Below are 21,159 nucleotides of genomic sequence, written 5' to 3' on the forward strand. Positions count from 1 at the left end.
ATGCACTCATGATGTTATGAGTATTCTAAATCAAAGATTAGATGAACATTACAAGGCTATTCCAAACTCAATCAGCATTGCATTGTACTGTCAAAGGCTTTCACGGCTGGAATCACTGGGGTGTTGTGTGGTTTCTGGCCATACAGCCTGGAAAACACACTACACTCCAATATTGCATTAAGTAAAGGTTTCCCCTTGACATTAAGTCTAGTCGTGCCTGACTCTGGGGGGTGGTGCTCATCTCAGTTTCTAAGCCGGTGTTGTCCGTAGACGCCTCCAAGGACTGCAGGGAGTGCCATAACCTTCCCACCAGAGCGGTACCTATTGATCTACTCACACTTGCACATTTTTGAACTGCTAGTTTGGCAGAATCTGGGACTAGCAGTGGGAGCTAACCCCTCTCCCCAGGTTCGAACCGCCAAGTTCCGCAACTCAGTGGTTTAACCCATGGCACCTAAGAAATCTTATTTCCCTATAATAAAGTGTACAGATATAATTCTTGAAAATCCTAGTTTTATATAATATTTTAATGTAATTTTGAAAATTTTCATTTTGTGTATTTTAAGATAAAGGTACAACAAAAGCACTGGAATTCCCAGCATAGATATTTAAATGATTTTGCAAACAGAACTGACCCCATGGCAGAATCACAGTTTTATCTGGAATGTCCTCAAGCAAGTGACTAGGAATGAACTGGCAAAAATAAGAAATAAAAGTTTAATGGTAAATTACAATACTCTGGGAGGAAAAAAGAGGTGGTGTTATGAATGGAAAGCTCTTTTCACCCAAAACACAATATTAGCTTTTTCTTATTCTTTCCCATTTACTCTACATCGCGGATAATTTCAAATCATAGAATTGGAAGAGACCTCATGGGCCATCCAGTCCAACCCCCTGCCAAGCAGGAATATTGCATTCAAAGCACCCCTGACAGATGGCCATCCAGCCTCTGTTTAAAAGCTTCCAAAGGAGCCGCCACCACACTCCAGGGCAGAGAGTTCCACTGCTAAACGGAAATGTAGCTTGCAGGAAACTAAACGAGAGTAGATTGGAAGAATCACTAGATACCATCATTTAAAAATACAAATAATTTCAGATTGTTGGTCTTAACAAGAAGATATGCTACACTTTTTTTAGACAAAAGCATTTATTAAGGTTATATTCATTGTTCTCAGCCTGCAAAAAACTGGTGCGAAGTGAATCATTTAAGCTTAACACTTTTCTTAACTCCAGCACGAATGCCAGACAGTTCGCCTCCATATCTTTGTTCTTCTCTCCGTGTCTCACGAACTTGCCCCCTTCTACGAATCTTGGCTCGTCTGAATTTCTCACGATGCTTGACTCTTGGGTTGCGATCAATCTTCTTCCTTCTGGGAGTGAGGCCTTTATTCTTGAGAATCTGGTATGTTGCACCTCTCTTATCCCCTGACAGTTCCTCTTCCACAATCGCTTTTCCGTCCCCTTCCGTATCATCACGTTTTCTCTTTTTCTTCAGCTTTATTTGTTCTTCCATCAGTTTGTAATAATTCAGAGCAGCCTGCTCATCGAAATCTGAATCGTCTGCTGGTTCTTCATTAGAAATCTCACAAACAGTTTTTGGTTTAGTTCTACCAACTGATTTTTTGACACTTGCAAACTTCTTTCTGCTTTCCATGCCATTTTTGTCATCATTACAAAATTCCTTAAGGAGCAAGCGAACTTCTGGGGACACCTTTTGATCCACTGTTCCTAAATCGTTTATCAAGTTCCTATACGTCACAAGCCTTTCAATGACAGGGTGGCCGTGGATTGGGATCCTTTTGGCTTTCAGCACTAAATAGAAACTGATGTTGCAGCAGTAGTTCAAATAGAGATGATACTTGGTTTGCAAGTAGTGGCTGCCTTTTCCTTCTGAGATGACGCCGTCTCTGATAAGGTTCATAAGCGGCTCCAGTTCGTCTCGGAGCTCCGTCATCTTGGCCTCGAAGTCCTGGATCAGCTCCAGCAACTCGGGGGATTCCTTTTTCAGCAGTTTGAGCTGCTCCTTTTTGGAAAGGGACTGCAAGTCTTGGGCGATCTTCTGCCCGGATTCTTTCTCGCTGGGTCTCTCGGCATAGGATCGTACCAAATCCAAGCCGTAGTCGTCCTCGCCCAGATTCTCCGCCAGCCTTTTCTGAATAGCTTGGGCCGCCTCCTCTTCCTCCAATTCCTCCGCTTCGGCGTCCTCTTTGCTCTTCTTGGGGGCTTTGGGTTTGGAGCTGGCTTTGCCATAATCAGTGCCATAATAGAGCTGCTTCCTCTGGCCCCAGGCCAGCTCATCCGGAAGGCCGGAGCCTGGTTGCTCTTCCAGGTCGCTCTCCATGTCAAGATCCTCCTCTTCCTCCTCTTCATCCTCCTCCTCTTCATCCTCCTCCTCATTCAGCTCCAGGCCTAGCACTTCCTCCGCCTCCTCCCCATTCGCCTCCTCGTCCTCGCTGCCCAGGGCCGCCCGTACCGCCTCCTCCAGCCGCTTCTCCTGGAAGTCGTCCGCCTCCTCCGTCACGCACAGGGACCCCGGCCCCGGCTCCTCCATCTTCTCCTCCTGCGGCTTCCAGGCCTTCAAACCCGGAGCCGCTCGCCGCCTCGCTTTCCCCATGATCCCGGCCAATGTGGGGAATGACTTCCTGAAAGGAAGCGGAAAAGCCTTAGTGTACTTCCGTTTCCGGTGACAACTGCGCATGCGTGAAGTTCCCAGGCTTGCTCTCGCTGGTCGCGCAGGCCTAACGTCATCCGGGTATTTTTTTTTGTTTCCGACTTCAATTCCCAGAAGCCTCAGCCGGGGAAGGCAGTTGTCAGGAATTCTGGGAGTTGAAGTCCTAACGCTGCTGTAAGAGCAGCCCTTGAGGATCACTGCTTAATCATAGAATCAAAGAGTTGGAAGAGACCTCATGGGCCATCCAGTCCAACCCCATTCGGCCAAGAAGCAGGAATATTACATTCAGATCACCCCTGACAGATGGCCATCCAGCCTCTGTTTAAAAGCTTCCAAAGAAGGAGCCTCCACCACACTCCGGGGCAGAGAGTTCCACTGCTGAACAGCTCTCACAGTCAGGAAGTTCTTCCTAATGTTCAGATGGAATCTCCTCTCTTGTAGTTTGAAGCCATTGTTCCGCGTCCTAGTCTCCAGGGAAGTACAAAACAAGCTTGCTCCCTCCTCCCTGTGGCTTCCTCTCACATATTTATACATGGCTATCATATCTCCTCTCAGCCTTCTCTTCTTCAGGCTAAACATGCCCAGCTCCTTAAAGGAGGCGTGGGCAAAGGTGTATTATATTACATTATTATTGTTGTTGTTATTATTATATATCATTATATTGTATTACTATTAGTATTATATTGTGTTATATTATTAATATTATATTATATGTGTGTATATAATATATTATTAGCACAACACAATGTTAGTATGATATTATAGTGTACTTTACCACTACACTGCAATATTATTAGTAATATTGCATGTGATATATTATATACAATTATTATATAGTATTATATTGTACTATATTAGTAAACCACAATATATATATAATACAGTACCAGTATATTATACTATTAGTATTATATAACATATAGTAGGGATACCAAGGTGCTTGTTTATAGAGCTATCGTCCTCCCAACCCTGCTATATGCCTGCGAAACATGCAACTCCTGGAACGATTCCATCAGCGCTGCCTCCGGAAAATCCTGCAAATCTCTTGGGACAAACGTCAGCGTGCTGGAAGACCACCAGCATTGAAGCGATGCTCCTCTGCCATCAACTCCGCTGGGCCAGCCACATTGTCCGGATGCCCGACCACAGTCTCCCAAAGCAGTTGCTCTACTCCGAACTTAAGAACGGAAAACGGAATGTTGGTGGGCAGGAAAAGAGATTTAAAGATGGGCTCAAAGCCAACCTTAAAAACTCTGGCATAGACACTGAGAACTGGGAAGCCCTGGCCCTTGAGCACTCCAGCTGGAGGTCAGCTGTGACCAGCAGTGCTGCAGAATTTGAAGAGGCACGAATGGAGGGCGAAAGGGAGAAGCGTGCCAAGAGGAAGGTGTGTCAAGCCAACCCCGACCGGGACCGCCTTCCACCTGGAAACCAATGCCCTCACTGCGGAAGAAGATGCAGAGCAAGAATAGGGCAACACAGCCACATACGGACCCACAAGAACACTGGAAGACAATCCTCCTCGGAAAATGAGGGATCGCCTAAGCAAGCAAGCAACATATAGTACTATATAATAAGTTGTAGTGTATATAATATATTACAATATTATTAATATATGTAATATATTACTATTACTAGGATCATAGAATCAAAGAGTTGGAAGAGACTTCATGGGCCATCCAGTCCCACCCCCTGCCTAGAAGCAGGAATATTGCATTCAAATCACCCCTGATAGATGGCCATCCAGCCTCTTGTTTAAAAGCTTCCAAAGAAGGAGCCTCCACCACACTCCAGGGCAGAGAGTTCCACTGCTGAACGGCTCTCACAGTCAGGAAGTTCTTCCTCATGTTCAGATGGAATCTCCTTTCTTGTAGTTTGAAGCCATCCTTCCACGTCCTAGTCTCCAGGGAAGCAGAAAACAAGCTTGCTCCCTCCTCCCTGTGGCTTCCTCTCACATATTTATACATGGCTATCATATCTCCTCTCAGCCTTTCCTTCTCTCCTTCCTTCTCTTCCTCTTCCCTTCCTTCGCCACTCTTTTTCTTTCCCTTCCTCTTTCTCTCTTCCTTCTCTACCTATTCTTGGACTGCAACTCCCAGCAGTCCTCCTGATCGATTGATCTACCTACCTACTAACCTACCTACCTATCTCTATGTAATTTATCTATCTGGAGGATTGCTGGGAGTTGCAGTCCAGGAATAGGAAATCGGAAATATGCAGGGATTGGGATGCTCTCAAAGAAATCCAAGGAGAAGCAAGCTTGCATCTTGGAAGCAGTGCATTTGGATCATCCTCCTCTCCTAAAGGGCCTGGTCAAAGGGATGCAACCTTTTGGTCAACAAGTTTAGCAGCTCAGTGGTTTAACCCACTGCGCCATCGGGGGCTCCAAGACTATGGTAACCTCCAGTAAAAGCTTAATCTTGGGGGTGGAGGGGGGAAGCAAGGTACAAATAAATATAAATACAATAAGAGGACGAAGAGGAGGAGGAGGACATGAGGAGGTGGAGATGGAGAGGAAGAAGAAGAGTCTAGGGATGGTATGATTGGGATATTGGGGTGGCTGCATTGTTTTTTTGTTTCAAGACACAAAGTGCTTTATATTTTTATACTCATATTTTAAGGCATTTGCATTATATAAATTCGCATTGTGTCATATTTATTGTTAACAGCCCTGAGTCCCTATATTTGAGAGAAAGGCAGGATAAAAATGAAATAAATAGATGCCATAGAATCACCTACAGGGTTTTGACAAATTAGAGGACGTGTTGTTGGTTGCAGGTAGGTAAAACCATGGGTATTGCTCATGCAGGTACAGTATTCATATTGTATATCTTTCTCACAGGGATTCTTCTTTCTCCTCCTCCTCTTCTTGTTCCTTCTCCTTCCTTTTCTTCTCCTTCTTTCCCTCTTCCTTCTTCTATTTCTTTTTGTTTGGTTTTGTTTTTTAATTATTGTTTTATAGTGTATGTAAGAAACAAAACAAATAAACAATAAAATAATCTTGCTTTTCCCCAAGATTAAGCCTTTTCTTTACGTCCTGCTTTATGTCAACTAAGTAAGGCACAGAGGACACAAAAAAATAAGGTCTAGGTGCTCTCCGTTGGCTGTTGTGGTGCAAAAGAGGAATGAAACTGCTTGATCCCAAACCCTACGACCATCCTATGCAAAAGAAGTGCAGGTGCCGATTTATTTTTAAGAATACCACAGAACAGGTGCAGCTTTTGCAACGGACTAATCTGGAATAAATTTTCTCATTGAGTAATGGAAAGGAAGTGGAACCATCGAGGTGGCCAACCATGGTAATGTGTTTAAATAATTTTCCATCCATAACACATCTCATGTGGAAAGAATATATTTCATTGAATCATCCTACTGAGGTGTTTACTGATCTAACATACCTATGTGGCTTGAGAGTTATCATTTATGGGGTAAAATAAACCAGAATTGTTCTACATGTATGAGACAGTTCTATATATATATTAAACTCTGCACCGTACATAAACAAAGGGAATGCAGTCACCGTTCCTAATGTTGCCAGCCTATCTTGAGCAAGAGTGCTTTTAGAGGGACAATTTCCAATCAAAAGAAGGAACCCCACCAATCTTACTGTGCAAATTCATTGAACAGAGAATAGTTTTCTATTCAAAGAACTGACCAGATTAACCCTTTATTTAATATTTATATTTAATATTTATATTTATATGATGGTTTGTCTTTTTCAGGTTCTTTTTCATACTGCAATTATAGCAGTCATGACCTTTGGAACCCATATCTGCTACTCACTCAGTATTGCTACTCTTTCTTGTGGTTTTGTTTAACAACTATCTTGAGACCAAAAAAAGCAACTGAAACCTTTTTCAAAGAAGAAAAACAGACTGTGGTCACAAGGAGAATATTTTTAACAATGAACTCAAAGAGTGGTAAATACTTTTGCAGTAGACTGCAAGGAGGATATTGAAGTTTTTATATAAAGTGACTTATTTAGAAGACACTTTATATAAAAACTTCAAGATCCACTTCTGGCTTGGAAAAAAGGATCAGCTACTCTATGGATGGGGTTTTGTTGAATTTCCAGGACTTGAAAGTGCATAAGGAGGACCAAGGTAATGAAGAACTCCCACGACCAACAGAAAATACTGGAAGGGTTTGGTGGGCATTGACCTTGAGTTTTGGAGTTGTAGTTCACCTACATCCAGAGAGCACTGTGGACTCAAACAATGATAGATCTGGACCCAAACTTGGCATGAATACTCAACATGCTCACACGTGTACATTTGTGGAGTTTGAGGGAAACAGACCTTGACATTTGGGAGTTGTATTTGCTAGGATTTATAGTTCAGCTACAAAGAGCATCCTGAACCCCATCAATGAGAGAATTGGGCCAAACTTTCTATACAGAACCCTCATAACCAACAGAAAATACTGTGTTTTCTGGTGGTCTTCAGCAACTCTTCTGACACCCCCTCACACACACACACACACCCCGGGGTCCCAAAACCCAGTATAAGAAATGCTGCCTTAAGGCCATCCAGTTCAACTCCCTTGACCAGGGCAAGAAAACATGAACAAAGCCCTCCTGACAAAGAGCCATCCAGTCATAAATATAGACAAATAGATATGATTCACACACACACATATATATGCCAGATATTGTATCATAGATTTCAAAGGGACCTCTAAAGTAGGACAATGATATGTTGCATGTTCCAGAGTAGGCAAACCAGACAATCTCCACATCAACACTGACAAGAAATACTGTTTACCCGCAAGCATAAAGAAATTACATTTATTATTTATTTATTTATTTATTTATTTAAATACTTATATACCGCCGTTTCTCAGCCTAGCCGGCGACTCAACGCAGTTTACAGCATAATATAACAGTCAACAATATACAGTTAAAAGCATAAAAACATAAAAACACAGTTTATACATCAATACCAATCCAGTTCAGCTCTTAACTAAAAACGTGATCCTGTTCGTCGTCATATTGCCAGTCCTTTAGTCAATTACCATTCTTTGCATTGAGTTAATCAAATGCCTGCTTGAACATCCAGGTCTTCAATGTTCTTCGGAATGCCATCAATGAAGGGGCTGATCTTACCTCCAAGGGCAGGGCGTTCCATAGCCGCGGGGCCACCACAGAAAAGGCCCTGTCTCTCGTACCCGCCAGAAACCAACACTATTTTCCAGGTCACCAGACTGGGCCACAGCAATGTGTGACAGGGGGCAACTAGTGTGAAATAAACAAGGAATTGTGTACTTTAAAATATATAAATGAAAAGATGGTTCCCCTACGAACCATCAAGATTACTAAGATCGTCTGGAGGGGCCCTGCTTCCGATCCCACCGGCCTCACAAGCGCGGCTGGTGGGGACGAGGGACAGGGCCTTCTCGGTGATGGTCCCGCGACTCTGGAACTCTCTCCCGCCAGAGGTTAGAACTGCCCCAACAATCTTGACATTCAGGAAACAGGTGAAGTCGTGGTTATGGAGACATGCTTTCGAAGAATGAGACAATGATCTGGATGGAAGACGGTGTATATTCGAGTTTAGTATGACGACTGACCACTGTAGTTTTAAATATATGTGCTTTTTAAATGTTTTATTGTAATGTGTATTTTGATATTTTTACCGATTGTATGTGTTTTTATGGTTGGAAACCGGGCTGAGTCCCTCTTATGAGGTGAGAAGCTTGGTATATAAAACTCTGAAATAAATAAATAATAAATAAATAAAATATTTCATCAGATATGTTGTGCCATACATTTATTATTACAATAAATGTATGTGTTTGTATCTCTTATAAGAGGTTGGTTTAACCTCCGGTTTGCTAGAAATTATTGTGTCAGAACATGATGCATGTCTAAAATACGTGTCACCAACTTGAAATGTTTGTTGCATGTTGTAGATTAAGTCTTTTTGGTATCTTTCCGATTTGAAATATACATATTTTTAAAAGAGGGAAAGGTTAAGAAGAAAAGCATCGAAATACCCTAACCCTGACCCAGTCGAGTTTTCTAAGAATGGGTTTTCCCCCCAAGGAGTAAAAAGCATTAGCCTGTGGTTTCACTACATCCGGCTGCACTGCCCCACCTGAGTGGCTTGTCAAACTGTCCTGGCATTTTAGGAGAATCAGCAGACTGTGCTTGGAGGCATTGCTTTGACAGAAGGACACACTTTGACGATGAAGAAGTCTTGGGTGTTATGCGTCCCTCTGGCAGTGTTTTGGGGAGCCATTCTTGGAGCAGGTATGTGGTACCTTTTCAGGTGAAGCAAATCTAACATTTGTTAATGAAATAGTCTTGTATGCTGCAGAAAAGAAAAAAAGAATGATCTGGCAGCACTTATTGATGGATACTTTATCATGTGCTTGCCTGGGTATCCACCCAGTTACTCGGGTTTGCTAATAAAGGCTAAATTGTTATGGCTGGTTACACTGTTGTGGGACTGGGATATAATGTAATAGGAGACAGAAAGGTGGAAATTGTGACCCCAGCCATAAATTTGCAAAATTTGCACAGTCCCCTTTTAAAGTGGCTGAGGCTGGATCCACACTCCCATATAATCCAGATTATCATCTTTAAACTGGATTATATGAGTCTACACTGGCATATAATCCAGTTCCAAGCAGATAATCCGGATTTAACATGGCAGTGTAGATAGGGTTATATGGAAGCAATAATTCCAAGGACCAAATGTAAGATTATTTCTATACTGCCATATAATCCAGATTATCAAAGGAGATAATCCAGTTTATCTGCTTGAAACAGGATTACATGAGGCTACACTGCTATATATTCCAGTGCAAAGCAGATAATCTTTATTTCATATGGCAGTGTAGACGGGGCTTTAATTTCTTTGTAGTCAAGGCCATCTCTGGAGAGATTCCTTTTGTTTTATGTGCATTTGTGAGGAATTGTTTTAATAAAGGTAGAATGTAATGAAACCAAAAATAGTATATTTATGAAGTTCCTTTCGTATCATAAAATACTGTTACGTCTAAAAACAGGTTTATATGAGTCTACACTGCCATATAATCCAGTTCAAAGCAGATAATCTGGATTTCGTATGGCAGTATAGATGGGGCTATTGTGGAAGCAATCATTCTGACGACCAAAAGTAAGACCTCTTCTGCACTGCTATATAATCCAGTGCAAAGCAAATAATCTGGATGTCATATGGCAGGTTCATCTTTTTTTTTTTTTTTTTTTTTTACTAGGAGACCTCAGAAGGATTTCTGGGATAAAATCTTGTTTCTATCCCTCAAAAATACTCTGAAATAAAGCCATGACCACATCAACATTTTAAAAAAATATTTTGAAGTATTAATTACAGGATTATAACTAATGATGAAGTATACATTTTGCTGTCTATGGTTTCTTCTTCTGTATTATTTTCTACTGTTCTCCAGATGTGTTATTCTGCGGTCTCTCCATCCCAAGCCAATATGGGGTTAATGGGCATTGCAATTCAATGTATTTGGAGGACACGGGAGATTCAATATGAGCCCTTTTGGTGCTTCCCAGATCAGAATTTCTGAAGTGGGTTCCTTCCATTTGAAATGCAAACTATAGGAAGGAATCCAGCACGCCTGTCATCCTCTGACACCAATTTTGTTGTAATCCAATTCTTAATTCTGGATAAGGGATAATCCCAGGTGATGCGGTAAATTAAACCACTGAGCAGCTGAACTTGCTGACCAAAAGGTCGCAGGTTTGAATCTGGGGAGTGGTGTGAGCTCCCACTATTAGGGTCAGCTTCTGCCAACCTAGCAGTTCGAAAACATGCAAATGTGAGTGGATCAATAGGAACCGCTCTGGCGAGAAGGTAATAATGCTCCATGCATTCATGCCGGCCACATGACCTTGGAGGTGTCTACGGACAATGCCGGCTCTTCAGCTTAGAAATGGAGATGAGCACCACCCCCCAGAGTTGGACACGACTGGACTTAATGTCAGGGGAAAAACTTTACCAAACCCAGGAACAATAATTGTGATTCATAGTGTAATGCTTTGGCTATCCTGCAGTATTCTGTTCAATTAGATCAGGGGTCCTCAGACTTTTTAAACAGAGGGCCAGTTCACAATCCCTCAAACTGTTGGAGGGCCAGATTATAATTGGAAAAAAGCATTAATGAATTCCTATGCACACTGCACCTATCTTATTTGTAGTGCAAATAACACTTAAGAACAATACAATAATTAACATGAAAAAACAATCTTTTAAAAATATAAACTTAGTAGTATTTCAGTGGGAAGTATGGGCCTGCTTTTGGCTGATGAGATTTTTTTTTTTGGTTGTGTCAGGAACGACTTGAGAAACTGCAAGTTGCTTCTGGTGTGAGAGAATTGGCCATCTGCAAGGACATTGCCCAGGGGACGCCCAGATGATTTGATGTTTTTATCATCCTTGTGGGAGGCTTCTCTCATGTCCACGTATGAGGAGCTGGAGCTGATAGAGGGAGCTCATCCTCCTCTCCCCAGATTCGAACCAGCGATCTATTGGCCTTCAGTCCTGCCGGCACAGGGGTTTAACCCACTGCGCCACCGGGGGCTCTGGCTGATGAGATGGGATTGTTGTTGTTGTTGTTGTTGTTGTTGTTGTGTGCTTTCAAGTCATTTCAGTCTTAGGTTGACTCTGAGCAAGGGCCGGGTAAATGACCTTGGAGGGCCGTATCCGGCCCTCGGCCTTAGTTTGAGGACCCCTGAATTAGATGTTTACGTTATGGAAGTAAAGAAAGATCACACACATGTTTTGCCTGCAGAAGACTGCAGGCTTATTCTTGGCCATCTCAATGTCAACATGATTTGTATTAGCAGAACTGGGACAGTTCTCTGCCTGAGAAGCTGGAAAGCTGTACGCAGTTGAACAGAGAATATTCCTCTACTACGTGGACCAATGGTCTTCTCTCAAGACAACTTCAAATGTTAATATGTATTAATATAACCCAGTGATCTGCACTGAAATATAATCACCTGAACTGAGAATGCCACCTGGAAGACCTTGGGTTTCAGTTTCCTTTCTAGCAACCTAAATTTGGCTTTTCGTATCTTTCACCTGCAAATCTTAATCCTGTTGGTGTGCAGCCATAACATGCCAAATGACTCAGTCAATATTTTTCACATTGGCTAGTTATAGCACTTTGATATTACTTTGTCATCGCTGCATCTGAATGAATCTTGGGATTTGTAGTTTTCACCAGGCACTAGACCCCCCCCCCCCCCCCCGGCAGAGAATTCTAAATCACAAAATCATACAATTTTAGAATTAAAGACAAATTGTAAATCTACCTTGCTCAACCCCCTTCCATGTAGGAACACACAACTAAAGCACTCCTGGAAGATACCCATCAACTCCCAACAAAAGGAAAGTCCACCATCCTGTATGCCAGTCTTTCCCACAGTTTTCTCAGTGATTTTTTCATAACGTTTTGAAGCATGAGGTTAGAACAGACCACAAGGCCATCTAGTCTGACCCCATTCTGCCATGCAGGAACACACAATCAAAGCTTTCCCAATAGATGGCCATCTAGACTCAGTTTAAAATCCTCTAGAGAAGGAGCCACCACTCAGAGGCGCATATTTCACTGTTAAACATTTTTTACTGTCTGGAAGTTATTCCTATTTTTAGGTGAAAACTCTTTTACTATACCTTGAATCCATTGCTATATGAGTTAGTATTTGAAGCAGCAGAAAACAAGCTTGCTCCATCTTCAATTTGACATTCTATGATGTATATAAACATGGCCCTTAGGTAGAATTTATTTGAACCCATGAACTGAATCAGAATTCTATACAATGCAGACATATCAATAAAAATTGTCGTCATCATAGAGCCCCGATGGTGCAATAGATTAAATCCTTGTGCCAGCAGGACTGCAAGCTGAAAGGTTGGCAGTTCAAATCCGGGGAGCAGGGTGAGCTCCAGATTGTCAGCTCCAGCTCCTCATGCAGGGACATGAGAGAAGCCTCCCACAGGATGGTAAAAGATCCAGGCATTCCCGGGCAAAGTCCTTGCAGATGGCCAATTCTCTCACACCAGAAGTGACTTGCAGTTTCTCAAGTAGCTCCTGACATTAAAAAAAAAATCATCATCATCATGCCATAACCTTTTGGAAAATGTGAATCTCCATAACCATTTGGGAAATGGGATTCATAACCTTTTTGGCAAACCAGTGGTCAAGGAAAGATATGACCTTGTTAGAAGCAACAAAATTTTGAAAACTGATGTTCACCAGCATTCATGCAAGGCAACTAGGTCTCTCAGCTGATGTACGTAGGTATGTCTTTGAACTTCCAGGGACAAAAGCATGCCAATATACAAAAACATATATTCAGCAGAGTTTCAGAAGTGTTCCTTTCGTTGCCCCAAAACATCTACTATTTTCAAATATAGTTCCCTTGTTGTCCGAGTAGGATTGTCTTCCAAGATCGGTGTACTGGCGATGGGTCCGTAGGTGACTGTGGAGCCCTCTTCTTGATCTGCATCTTCTCCCGCAGGAAGGGCATTGGTTTCTAGGTGGAAGGCGGTCCCAGTCAGGGTTGGCTTGATGTGCCTTCCTCTTGGCACATTTCTTGCTCTCGCCCTCCATTTGTGCCTCTTGAAATTCTACAGCACTGCTGGTGACCTCCAGCTGGAGCGGTCAAGGGCCAGGGCTTCCCAGTTCTCAGTGTCTGTGCCAGAGTTTTTAAGGTTGGCTTTGAGCCCATCTTTAAATCTCTTCTCCTGTCCTTCAACATTCCGTTTTCCATTCTTGAGTTTGGAGTAGAGCAACTGCTTTGGGAGATGGTGGTCAGGCATCCGGACACGTGGCTGGTCCAGCAGAGTTGATGGCGGAGGACCATCGCTTCAGTGCTGGTGGTCTTTGCTTCTTCCAGCACGCTGACATTTGTCCGCTTGTCTACCCAAGAGATTTGGAGGATTTTCCAGAGGCAACACTGATGGAATCATTCCAGGAGTTGAGTGTGATGTCTGTAAACAGTCCACGTCTCACAGGTGTATAGGAGGGTTGGGAGGACAATAGCTTTATAAACAAGCACCTTGCTATCCCTACGGATGTCCCGGTCCTCAAACAGTCTCTTCTTCATTCGGAAAAATGTTGCACTCACAGAGCTAATAGCTTCTATCTCCACTGGAGTCTAAGGAAAACAGATCTAAAATGTAGTCTTAGTCCTAAATGTGTCCAGACCTGATCACATGGTCTGCAGCCCCGCCCACAACAAAAAGGCTAGGCAAAATTGCAAACCAATACACACATACAATTCAGTAAGCAATTATATACAACCAACCAATTATATAAACAACAAGGGATCTCCTAAGTTAAAACTCTTAGAGTCTAACAACTAGTGGAGGCTTGAGAAGATTGCTATTTCCAACAATCATCGTCATCGTCATCATCATAATTTTGTGACCCACCTCTCTTTATGGCTTGAGGTAGGGCACAATAGAGTAAAAATACATCATAATAAAATACATTCAATAAAATGCAAATAGTAAAACATATTTCTATAAAATACACATATTAAAATGCATTGAACAAAGATAGTTAAGATGATATGAAAGTACTGTAATTGTGTAATATGAAAATAACCTGTATCATATCATGATGCATGTGTGCAGCATGCAATAACTCTCTTTTAAGAGAGAAAGGGTTGCATATAAATAACTAGCCGTCCCCTGCCACGCGTTGCTGTGGCCCACATGGGGGTTCTGTGTGGGATGTTTGGCCCAATTCTATCATTGGTGGGGTTCAGAATGCTCTGTGGTTGTAGGTGAACTACAAATACCAGCAACTACAACTCTCAAATGTCAAGATTCTATTTTCCCCAAGCTCCACCAGTGTTCATATTTGGGCATATTGAGTATTTGCGTAGAGTTTGGTCCAGATCCATCATTGTTTGAGTCCACAGTGATCTCTGGATATGGCTGAACTACAACTCCAAAACCAAAGTACACTGCCCACCAAACCCTACCAGTATTTTCTGTGGTTCACGGGAGAACTGTGTGCCAAGTTTGGTTCAGTTCCATTGTTGGTGGGGTTCAGAATGCTCTTTGATTGTAGGCGAACTATAAATCCCAGCAACTACAACTCCCAAATGACAAAATCATTTTTTTTAATGAAGGACATACATTGGGTTGTTAGGTGTCTTGTGTCCAAATTTGGTGTCAATTCGTCCAGTGGTTTTTGAGTTCTGTTAATCCCACAAACGAACATTACATTACATAACAATAACTATATGTATTCCCATCCTATGATGCCAAACAAGTTGATTTTATTTTCATCTCTCAACATGGTTCCCCACCCTCTCGTTTCAAGCTTTTTATGGGCTGGATCAAGATCACGACCATGAGAAGGTTCTGGTTGATAACAAGTGCCAATGTGTCAAGGTGACATCGAAATTTGTCGCATCGAAAGACAATCCTGACAATGAAGTCTTGGTGAGAAATATCCGAATTGTGTAAGTGCAACCTTATATTCTCCTTTTCCTTGTGAAACTGGCAAAGATCCAGGGGGAAGGGAGATTTTCCGTCTTTATTTGGGAAAGAAGTGTTATCCCTCTCTTTTATGCACGCTTTCTGCATCTGGCATGGGCAAACTTTAGCCCTCCAGGTATTTTGGACTTCAACTTCTAACTTCTTACTGGCTGTTAGGAATTGTGGGAGTTGAAGTCCAAAACACCTGGAGGGCTGAAGATTGCTCATGCCTGCTCTAGAGCAAAAGAAGTAAAGGCTAGCAAGACCCAGGTGAAGGGATGGCAACTGCAAAGAGGGAAGAGTCATTCCATCTCTTGACTTCTCTATGAACCTGGTTCAATCCAGAGTCACTTCTGGTTCATCCTAAAGTGACATCACTAAATTACTCACTGGAGTGTCATACCAGTCCTCTGTTATGTCAGCTCCACTGGCTGGCAGTCCAATTCCGATCACAATTCAAAATGCTGGTTTTGACCTCTAAAGCCCTATACGGCTCCGGCCCAGCTTACCTGTCCGAACGTATCTCCCTCTACGTCCCACCTCGAAGTTTAAGATCTTCTGGAGAAGCCCTGCTCTCGGCCGCACCTTTAGTGCAAACACACCTGGCGGGGATGAGGGACAGGGCCTTCTCAGTGGTGGCCCCGTGTCTGTGGAACTTGCTCCCCAGCGAAATCAGGTCAACAACGTCCCTCCTCGCCTTCAGGAGGAAATTGAAAACATGGTTATGGGACCAAGCCTTTGGGTAGCTGGCAGATAACTGACAACTGCAATGATGACAATGTTATGGAAAATGGACTGTGGATAGGCTTCCGATTGTGTTGTGCTCACTGAATTCATGTCTACATAAGCCAGTATTATTGTACTTTTTATTAATGTACTTTTATTTAAACTCATTTTAAATTAATCTTACTGTATAATTTCTATGTAATTATTGTATGTATTATTTATATGTAATGGCATTGAAATGTGCCGGATGTAAGCCACCCTGAGCCCCCACCCCCACCCCGGGAGGGGGGGGGGTGAGAAGGGTGGGGTACAAATGTTTGAAATAAATAAATAATAAAATCACTTCAAGTTTTGGGATTCAAGGGGTGAGCTCCCATCTGTCAGCTCCAGCTTCCCATGGAGGATTTCCCATTCCACAGGATGGTAAAACATCTGGTGGTCCCTTGTGCAACGTCCCTGCAGAAGGCCAATTCTCTTACACCAGAAGCAGCTTGCAGTTTCTCAAGTTGCTTCTGACACACACACAAAAAATCCCTACAAATAGCTAAACTTGTAATAGTGTTTGAATAAAGGATTCTAGGGACTTTGAAGAACAGTTGAGAGCAGGGAAGGGAATCAAACTGAATTATGAGTTCTTTGACAAGTGCTTTTGCCCCCTCCACCCGAAAAATAAGTTAAAATTTCCCCTGTCATTTCAGGAGAATCTGTGATCTTTGGGGGCTTGGTAGGGTGATACATTACTAATGCCCAAAAGGTATGAGAGAGTAAGATAACCCACCTGGTAGTCTTACAGCTGCGCCCTTACCTTGGGAAGTCGGACTTGGCCATGGTGGTCCACGCTCTGGTTACATCCCGTATAGACTACTGCAATGCTCTCTACATGGGGTTGCCTATGAAGACTGCCCCAATTAGTCCAACGCTCGGCAGCCAGGTTACTAACAGGGGCGGGGTACAGGGAGCGTACAACTTCCTTGCTGCACCAGCTCCACTGGCTGCCAATTAGCTTCTGAGCACAATTCAAAGTGCTGGTTTTAACCTATAAAACCCTATACGGTTCTGGCCCAGTTTACCTGTCCGAACATATTCTCCCCTATGAACCATCAAGAGTGTTAAGATCGTCTGGAGAAGCCGTGCTCTTGGTCCCACCATCTTCGCAAGAGCACTTGGTGGGGACAAGAGACCGGGCCTTCTCAGTGGTGGCTCCTCAGCTCTGGAACTCTCTCCCCAGTGAGATTAGATCAGCGCCCTCCCTCCTGGTCTTTAGAAAGACATGGTTATGGAACCAAGCTTTTGACTACTAGATGTACAAGAAGTAAATATGCAATCGACCTTTGGAATGGCCCGGTCTATGAGTTTGGATCATGTGATTTTAATGTTTTTATTAGGTCATTTTAATTTTTATGTTTTCATGTCTAAATGTTGTTTTGGGTTTTTTAATGCATATGATGCATTGAATTTTACCATTATTTGTTGTAAACAGCTTTGAGTCCTCCCAAGGGAGAGAAAAACAGTATGTAAACACACTAAATAAATAAATAAGAATGCCCCACCAATTGTAGCCATTAGTATTTAGTCATTGCCTTGCTGATATTTTCATTCTTGCTAGCATTTAATCTATTCCCTGTTGTACTGCATGCACGTTATTGCCATATAGACTGTTTACAGAGTGAACTTCTGTAAACAGTGAATATCTAACATATTGAATGAACTGGTTTGTTGCATCATTCTTCCTTTTTCTTCGTCTTTGCCTTCTCCAGAGTGCCTCTCACAGCCAGGGAGAACATCTCCGATCCCACCTCACCAGTGAGAACCAAATTCGTGTACAGGCTCTCCAAACTGTAAGGATGTCATTTCATTATACTTGGGTTCATAAGGCATTGATGCTGCAAATCAAGCTATTCAATGCAAATCAAGGTGGTCAACTGCAACACTCACACTTGCCTCCAACAGACAAGAGTTCTTTCTCCCATTCTGGACATTATTCCAGAGATATATAAACCTCACTTGCCTAGTTTCCAACAGACCTCACAACCTCTGAGGATGCCTGCCATAGATGTGGGTGAAACGTCAGGAGAAAATGCTTCTGGAACTTGGCCATACAGCCCAGAAAACTCACAGCAACCCAGTGATTTCAGCCATGAAAGCCTTTGACAACACTTATTGCATTTATTTTGTTATCGTATTTTATTTTGCTGTATTGTAGTTTTGGGCTTGGCCTCATGTTAGCCGCCCCAAATCCCCTTTGGGGAGATGGTGGTGGGGTATAAATAAAGTTGTTTATTATTATTATTTGAAACACAACAAGATAAGTCCACAGCAGATACTCTGCTGGCTGTTGAATTGGATCAAATGTCGGACACTACCCAAGTGTCTAGGACTGTGTGATATATTGGCGAATAATGCATGCAGATCCCATTAAGGTGGCCTTCTACAGCTGGCAGATAGTAATCTTGTCAGCGCCGATTGTATTTAAGTGCAGGCCAAGGTCTTTAGGCACTGCACCCAGTGTGCCGATCACCACTGGAACCACCTTTACTGGTTTGTGCCAGAGTCTTTGCAGTTCGATCTTTAAATTGTCATATTGTGTCAGCTTTTCCAGTTTTCTCTGCAATCCTGCTGTCACATGGGATTGTGACATTGACGATCCATACTTTGTTTTTTAACACAATTGTGAGGTCAGGAGTATTGTGCTCCAAAACTCTGTCTGTCTGAATTCAGAAGTCCCAGAGGAATTTGGTGTGTTCTTTCTCTGTAACCTTTTCAGGCTTGTGATCCCACCAGTTCTTTTTCGCAGGCAGATGGTATTTGTGGCACAAGTTCCAATGAATCATCCGAGCAACGGTGTTACGCCTCTGCTTGTAGTCTGTCTGCGCAATCTTCTTGCAGCAGCTGAGGATGTGATCTATTGTTTCATCTGCTTCCTTGCAGAGTCTACATTTGGGATCTGTTGTCGACTTTTCAATTCTGGCTTTGATGGCATTGGTTTGAATGGCTTGTTCTTGGGCTGCCAGAATTAGAGTTCCTATTATTATTATTATTATTAGTAGTAGTAGTAGTAGTAGTAGTAGTAGTATTGGTTTGAATGGCTTGTTCTTGGGCTGCCAGAATCAGAGTTCCAATTATTATTATTATTATTATTATTATTATTATTATTATTCACGAACCCCAAAATCTACTGCTTGATGCAGGTGCCTCACTCTGTCTAATGGAATGACAAATACTATAAGGCAGTGGTTCTCAACCTGTGAGTCCCCAGATGTTTTGGCCTTCAACTCCCAGAAATCCTAAGAGCTGGTAAACTGGCTGGGATTTCTGGTCGTTGTAGTCCACAGGTTGAGAACCACTGCTGTAAGGAATGAATGGGTGAGTACATCACAAAAGATGCAAACAACACAAATCAAAATGCAGTATTCAAGATAGTTGCAAGTGCTGTTTTGTTTAGGTTTACTGACTAACACTCTGCTATCTGACTGTTTTCCAGGTGTGGCAATTGCCACTCAGGTGACAATCCAGAGAAGGGCCGGAGGGTCGGGGAGAGTGGCCTATGCAATGACCCACAGGAACCCTGCTACACCTATGACAGGAATAAATGCTACACCGCACCATGTCTGTTCAACAACGGTGGGAAAACACAGACCATTGAGACAGCCTTGACCCCGGAATCCTGCTATGATGATTAGAGCCAAACCATCCTCATACAAGACCAGTCAGATTCGTGTCACTTTTACACAAGTTCTGGCTAAATCCAAATAATCCTGGAATTCACAATTTGGTGATAAATATCAAGAATTCACTGTTGCAAACCTTGAATATTGGGTTGTTGTAGGTTTTTTTCGAGCTATATGGCCATGTTCTAGAGGCATTCTTTCCTGACGTTTCACCTGCATCTATGGTAAGCATCCTCAGAGGTAGTGAGGATTTTTTTTTGGGTTGTTGTAGGTTTTTCGGGCTATATGGCCATGTTCTAAAGGCATTTTCTCCTGACGTTTCGCCTGCATCTATGGCAAGTATCCTAAGAGGTAGTGAGGTCTGTTGGAACTAGGAAAGAGGGTTTATATATCTGTGGAATGACCAAGGTGGGACAAAGGATTCTTGACTGTTGGAACTACGTGTGAATGTTTCAACTGATCACCTTGATTAGCATTTGATTTGGCAGTGCCTGGGGCAATCTTTTGTTGAGAGGTAATTCGACGTCCTTGTTTGTTTCCTCTCTGTTTCCAGGCAATCAAATGCTAATCAAGGTAATCAGTTCCAACAGACCTCACTACCTCTGAGGATGCTTGCCATAGATGCCGGTGAAACGTCAGGAGAAAATGCCTTTAGAACATGGCCATATAGCCCAAAAAACCTACAACAGCCCAATGATTCCAGCCATGAAAGCCTTTGATATTTTTTTTGTCGTGTCAGGAGCAAATTGAGAAACTGCAAGTTGCTTCTGGTGTGAGAGAATTAGCTGTCTGCAAGGATGTTGCCCAGGGGACGCCAGGATGATTTAATGTTTTTATCATCCTTCTGGGAGGCTTCTCTCATGTCCCCGCATGAGAAGCTGGAGCTGATAGAGGGAGCTCATCCGCCTCTCCTTGGATTCGAACCTGCGACCTGTCGGTCTTCAGTCCTGCCAGCACAGGGGTTTAACCCTCTGCGCCACCAGGGGCTCCAGTGAGGATGTTTGCTACAGATGCAGGCGAAACGTCAGGAGAGAATGCCTCTCGAACATGGCCATATAGCCCGAAAAAACTACAACAATCCAGTGATTCCAGCCATGAAAGCCTTCGACAATATCTTGAATATTTTTACAAGGATAAGAGAATTAATTGCTACGTATTGACCTACATATATGAGGATTAATTTCTATATTTTGACCTATGCTTAAAGTAAATAAATCTTTGGATGCATCAGCAGAATGTTTTGCCTTTTATTCATTCCTCATTGCAAAGGTTTGATTTCCCTTCTCTATAAAACTGTGCCTTTCCCATCTGCATTATTTACACCTTGTGCAAAGTACCTCCAAGGGCAAGATGGATGGATGGCATCCTTGAAGTGACTGGACTGACCTTGAAGGAGCTGGGGGTGGTGACGGCTGACAGGGAGCTCTGGCGTGGGATGGTCCATGAGGTCACGAAGAGTCGGAGACAACTGAACGAATGAACAACAACAAGCAAAGTACCTGCTCTCAATAAATAAATCTGTGTGCATCTTTCATGATTCCTGCACTCTTTTCATTGGGACTGAAAACTACAAATCGGAGGATGTGTGTGGGTTCTCCCGCGGGTATGGAACTGGCCA

General features: G+C 42.7%; 2 protein-coding genes across 2 annotated transcripts; one reads left to right on the forward strand and one right to left on the reverse strand.

Annotated features, from left to right (window-relative positions):
- Positions 1 to 1,128: 1,128 nt before the first annotated feature.
- UTP3 (UTP3 small subunit processome component) lies at positions 1,129 to 2,659 on the reverse strand. The gene has a single exon (XM_060779385.2). It carries the CDS (start codon positions 2,612 to 2,614, stop codon positions 1,202 to 1,204), a length of 1,413 nt encoding a protein of 470 aa, XP_060635368.2. The 5' UTR covers positions 2,615 to 2,659; the 3' UTR covers positions 1,129 to 1,201.
- Positions 2,660 to 8,747: 6,088 nt separating this feature from the next.
- JCHAIN (joining chain of multimeric IgA and IgM) lies at positions 8,748 to 19,744 on the forward strand. Its single transcript, XM_067468363.1, has 4 exons — positions 8,748 to 8,921; positions 14,990 to 15,131; positions 17,631 to 17,711; positions 19,355 to 19,744. Exons 1-4 carry the CDS (start codon positions 8,858 to 8,860, stop codon positions 19,551 to 19,553), a joined length of 486 nt encoding a protein of 161 aa, XP_067324464.1. The 5' UTR covers positions 8,748 to 8,857; the 3' UTR covers positions 19,554 to 19,744.
- Positions 19,745 to 21,159: the final 1,415 nt, after the last annotated feature.

Source organism: Anolis sagrei, chromosome 5 (assembly GCF_037176765.1).
Source record: "Anolis sagrei isolate rAnoSag1 chromosome 5, rAnoSag1.mat, whole genome shotgun sequence".
Lineage (NCBI taxonomy): Eukaryota > Metazoa > Chordata > Lepidosauria > Squamata > Dactyloidae > Anolis > Anolis sagrei.

Bases quoted from the DNA above. Each gene is read 5' to 3' on its own strand.
- JCHAIN (XM_067468363.1), top strand. From the start codon at position 8,858: ATGAAGAAGTCTTGGGTGTTATGCGTCCCTCTGGCAGTGTTTTGGGGA. The intron at 8,922-14,989 runs GTATGTGGTACC...TCTCGTTTCAAG, and splicing joins GGGAGCCATTCTTGGAGCAG to CTTTTTATGGGCTGGATCAA. The intron at 17,712-19,354 runs GTAAGGATGTCA...ACTGTTTTCCAG, and splicing joins GTGTACAGGCTCTCCAAACT to GTGTGGCAATTGCCACTCAG.
- UTP3 (XM_060779385.2), bottom strand. From the start codon at position 2,614: ATGGGGAAAGCGAGGCGGCGAGCGGCTCCGGGTTTGAAGGCCTGGAAG.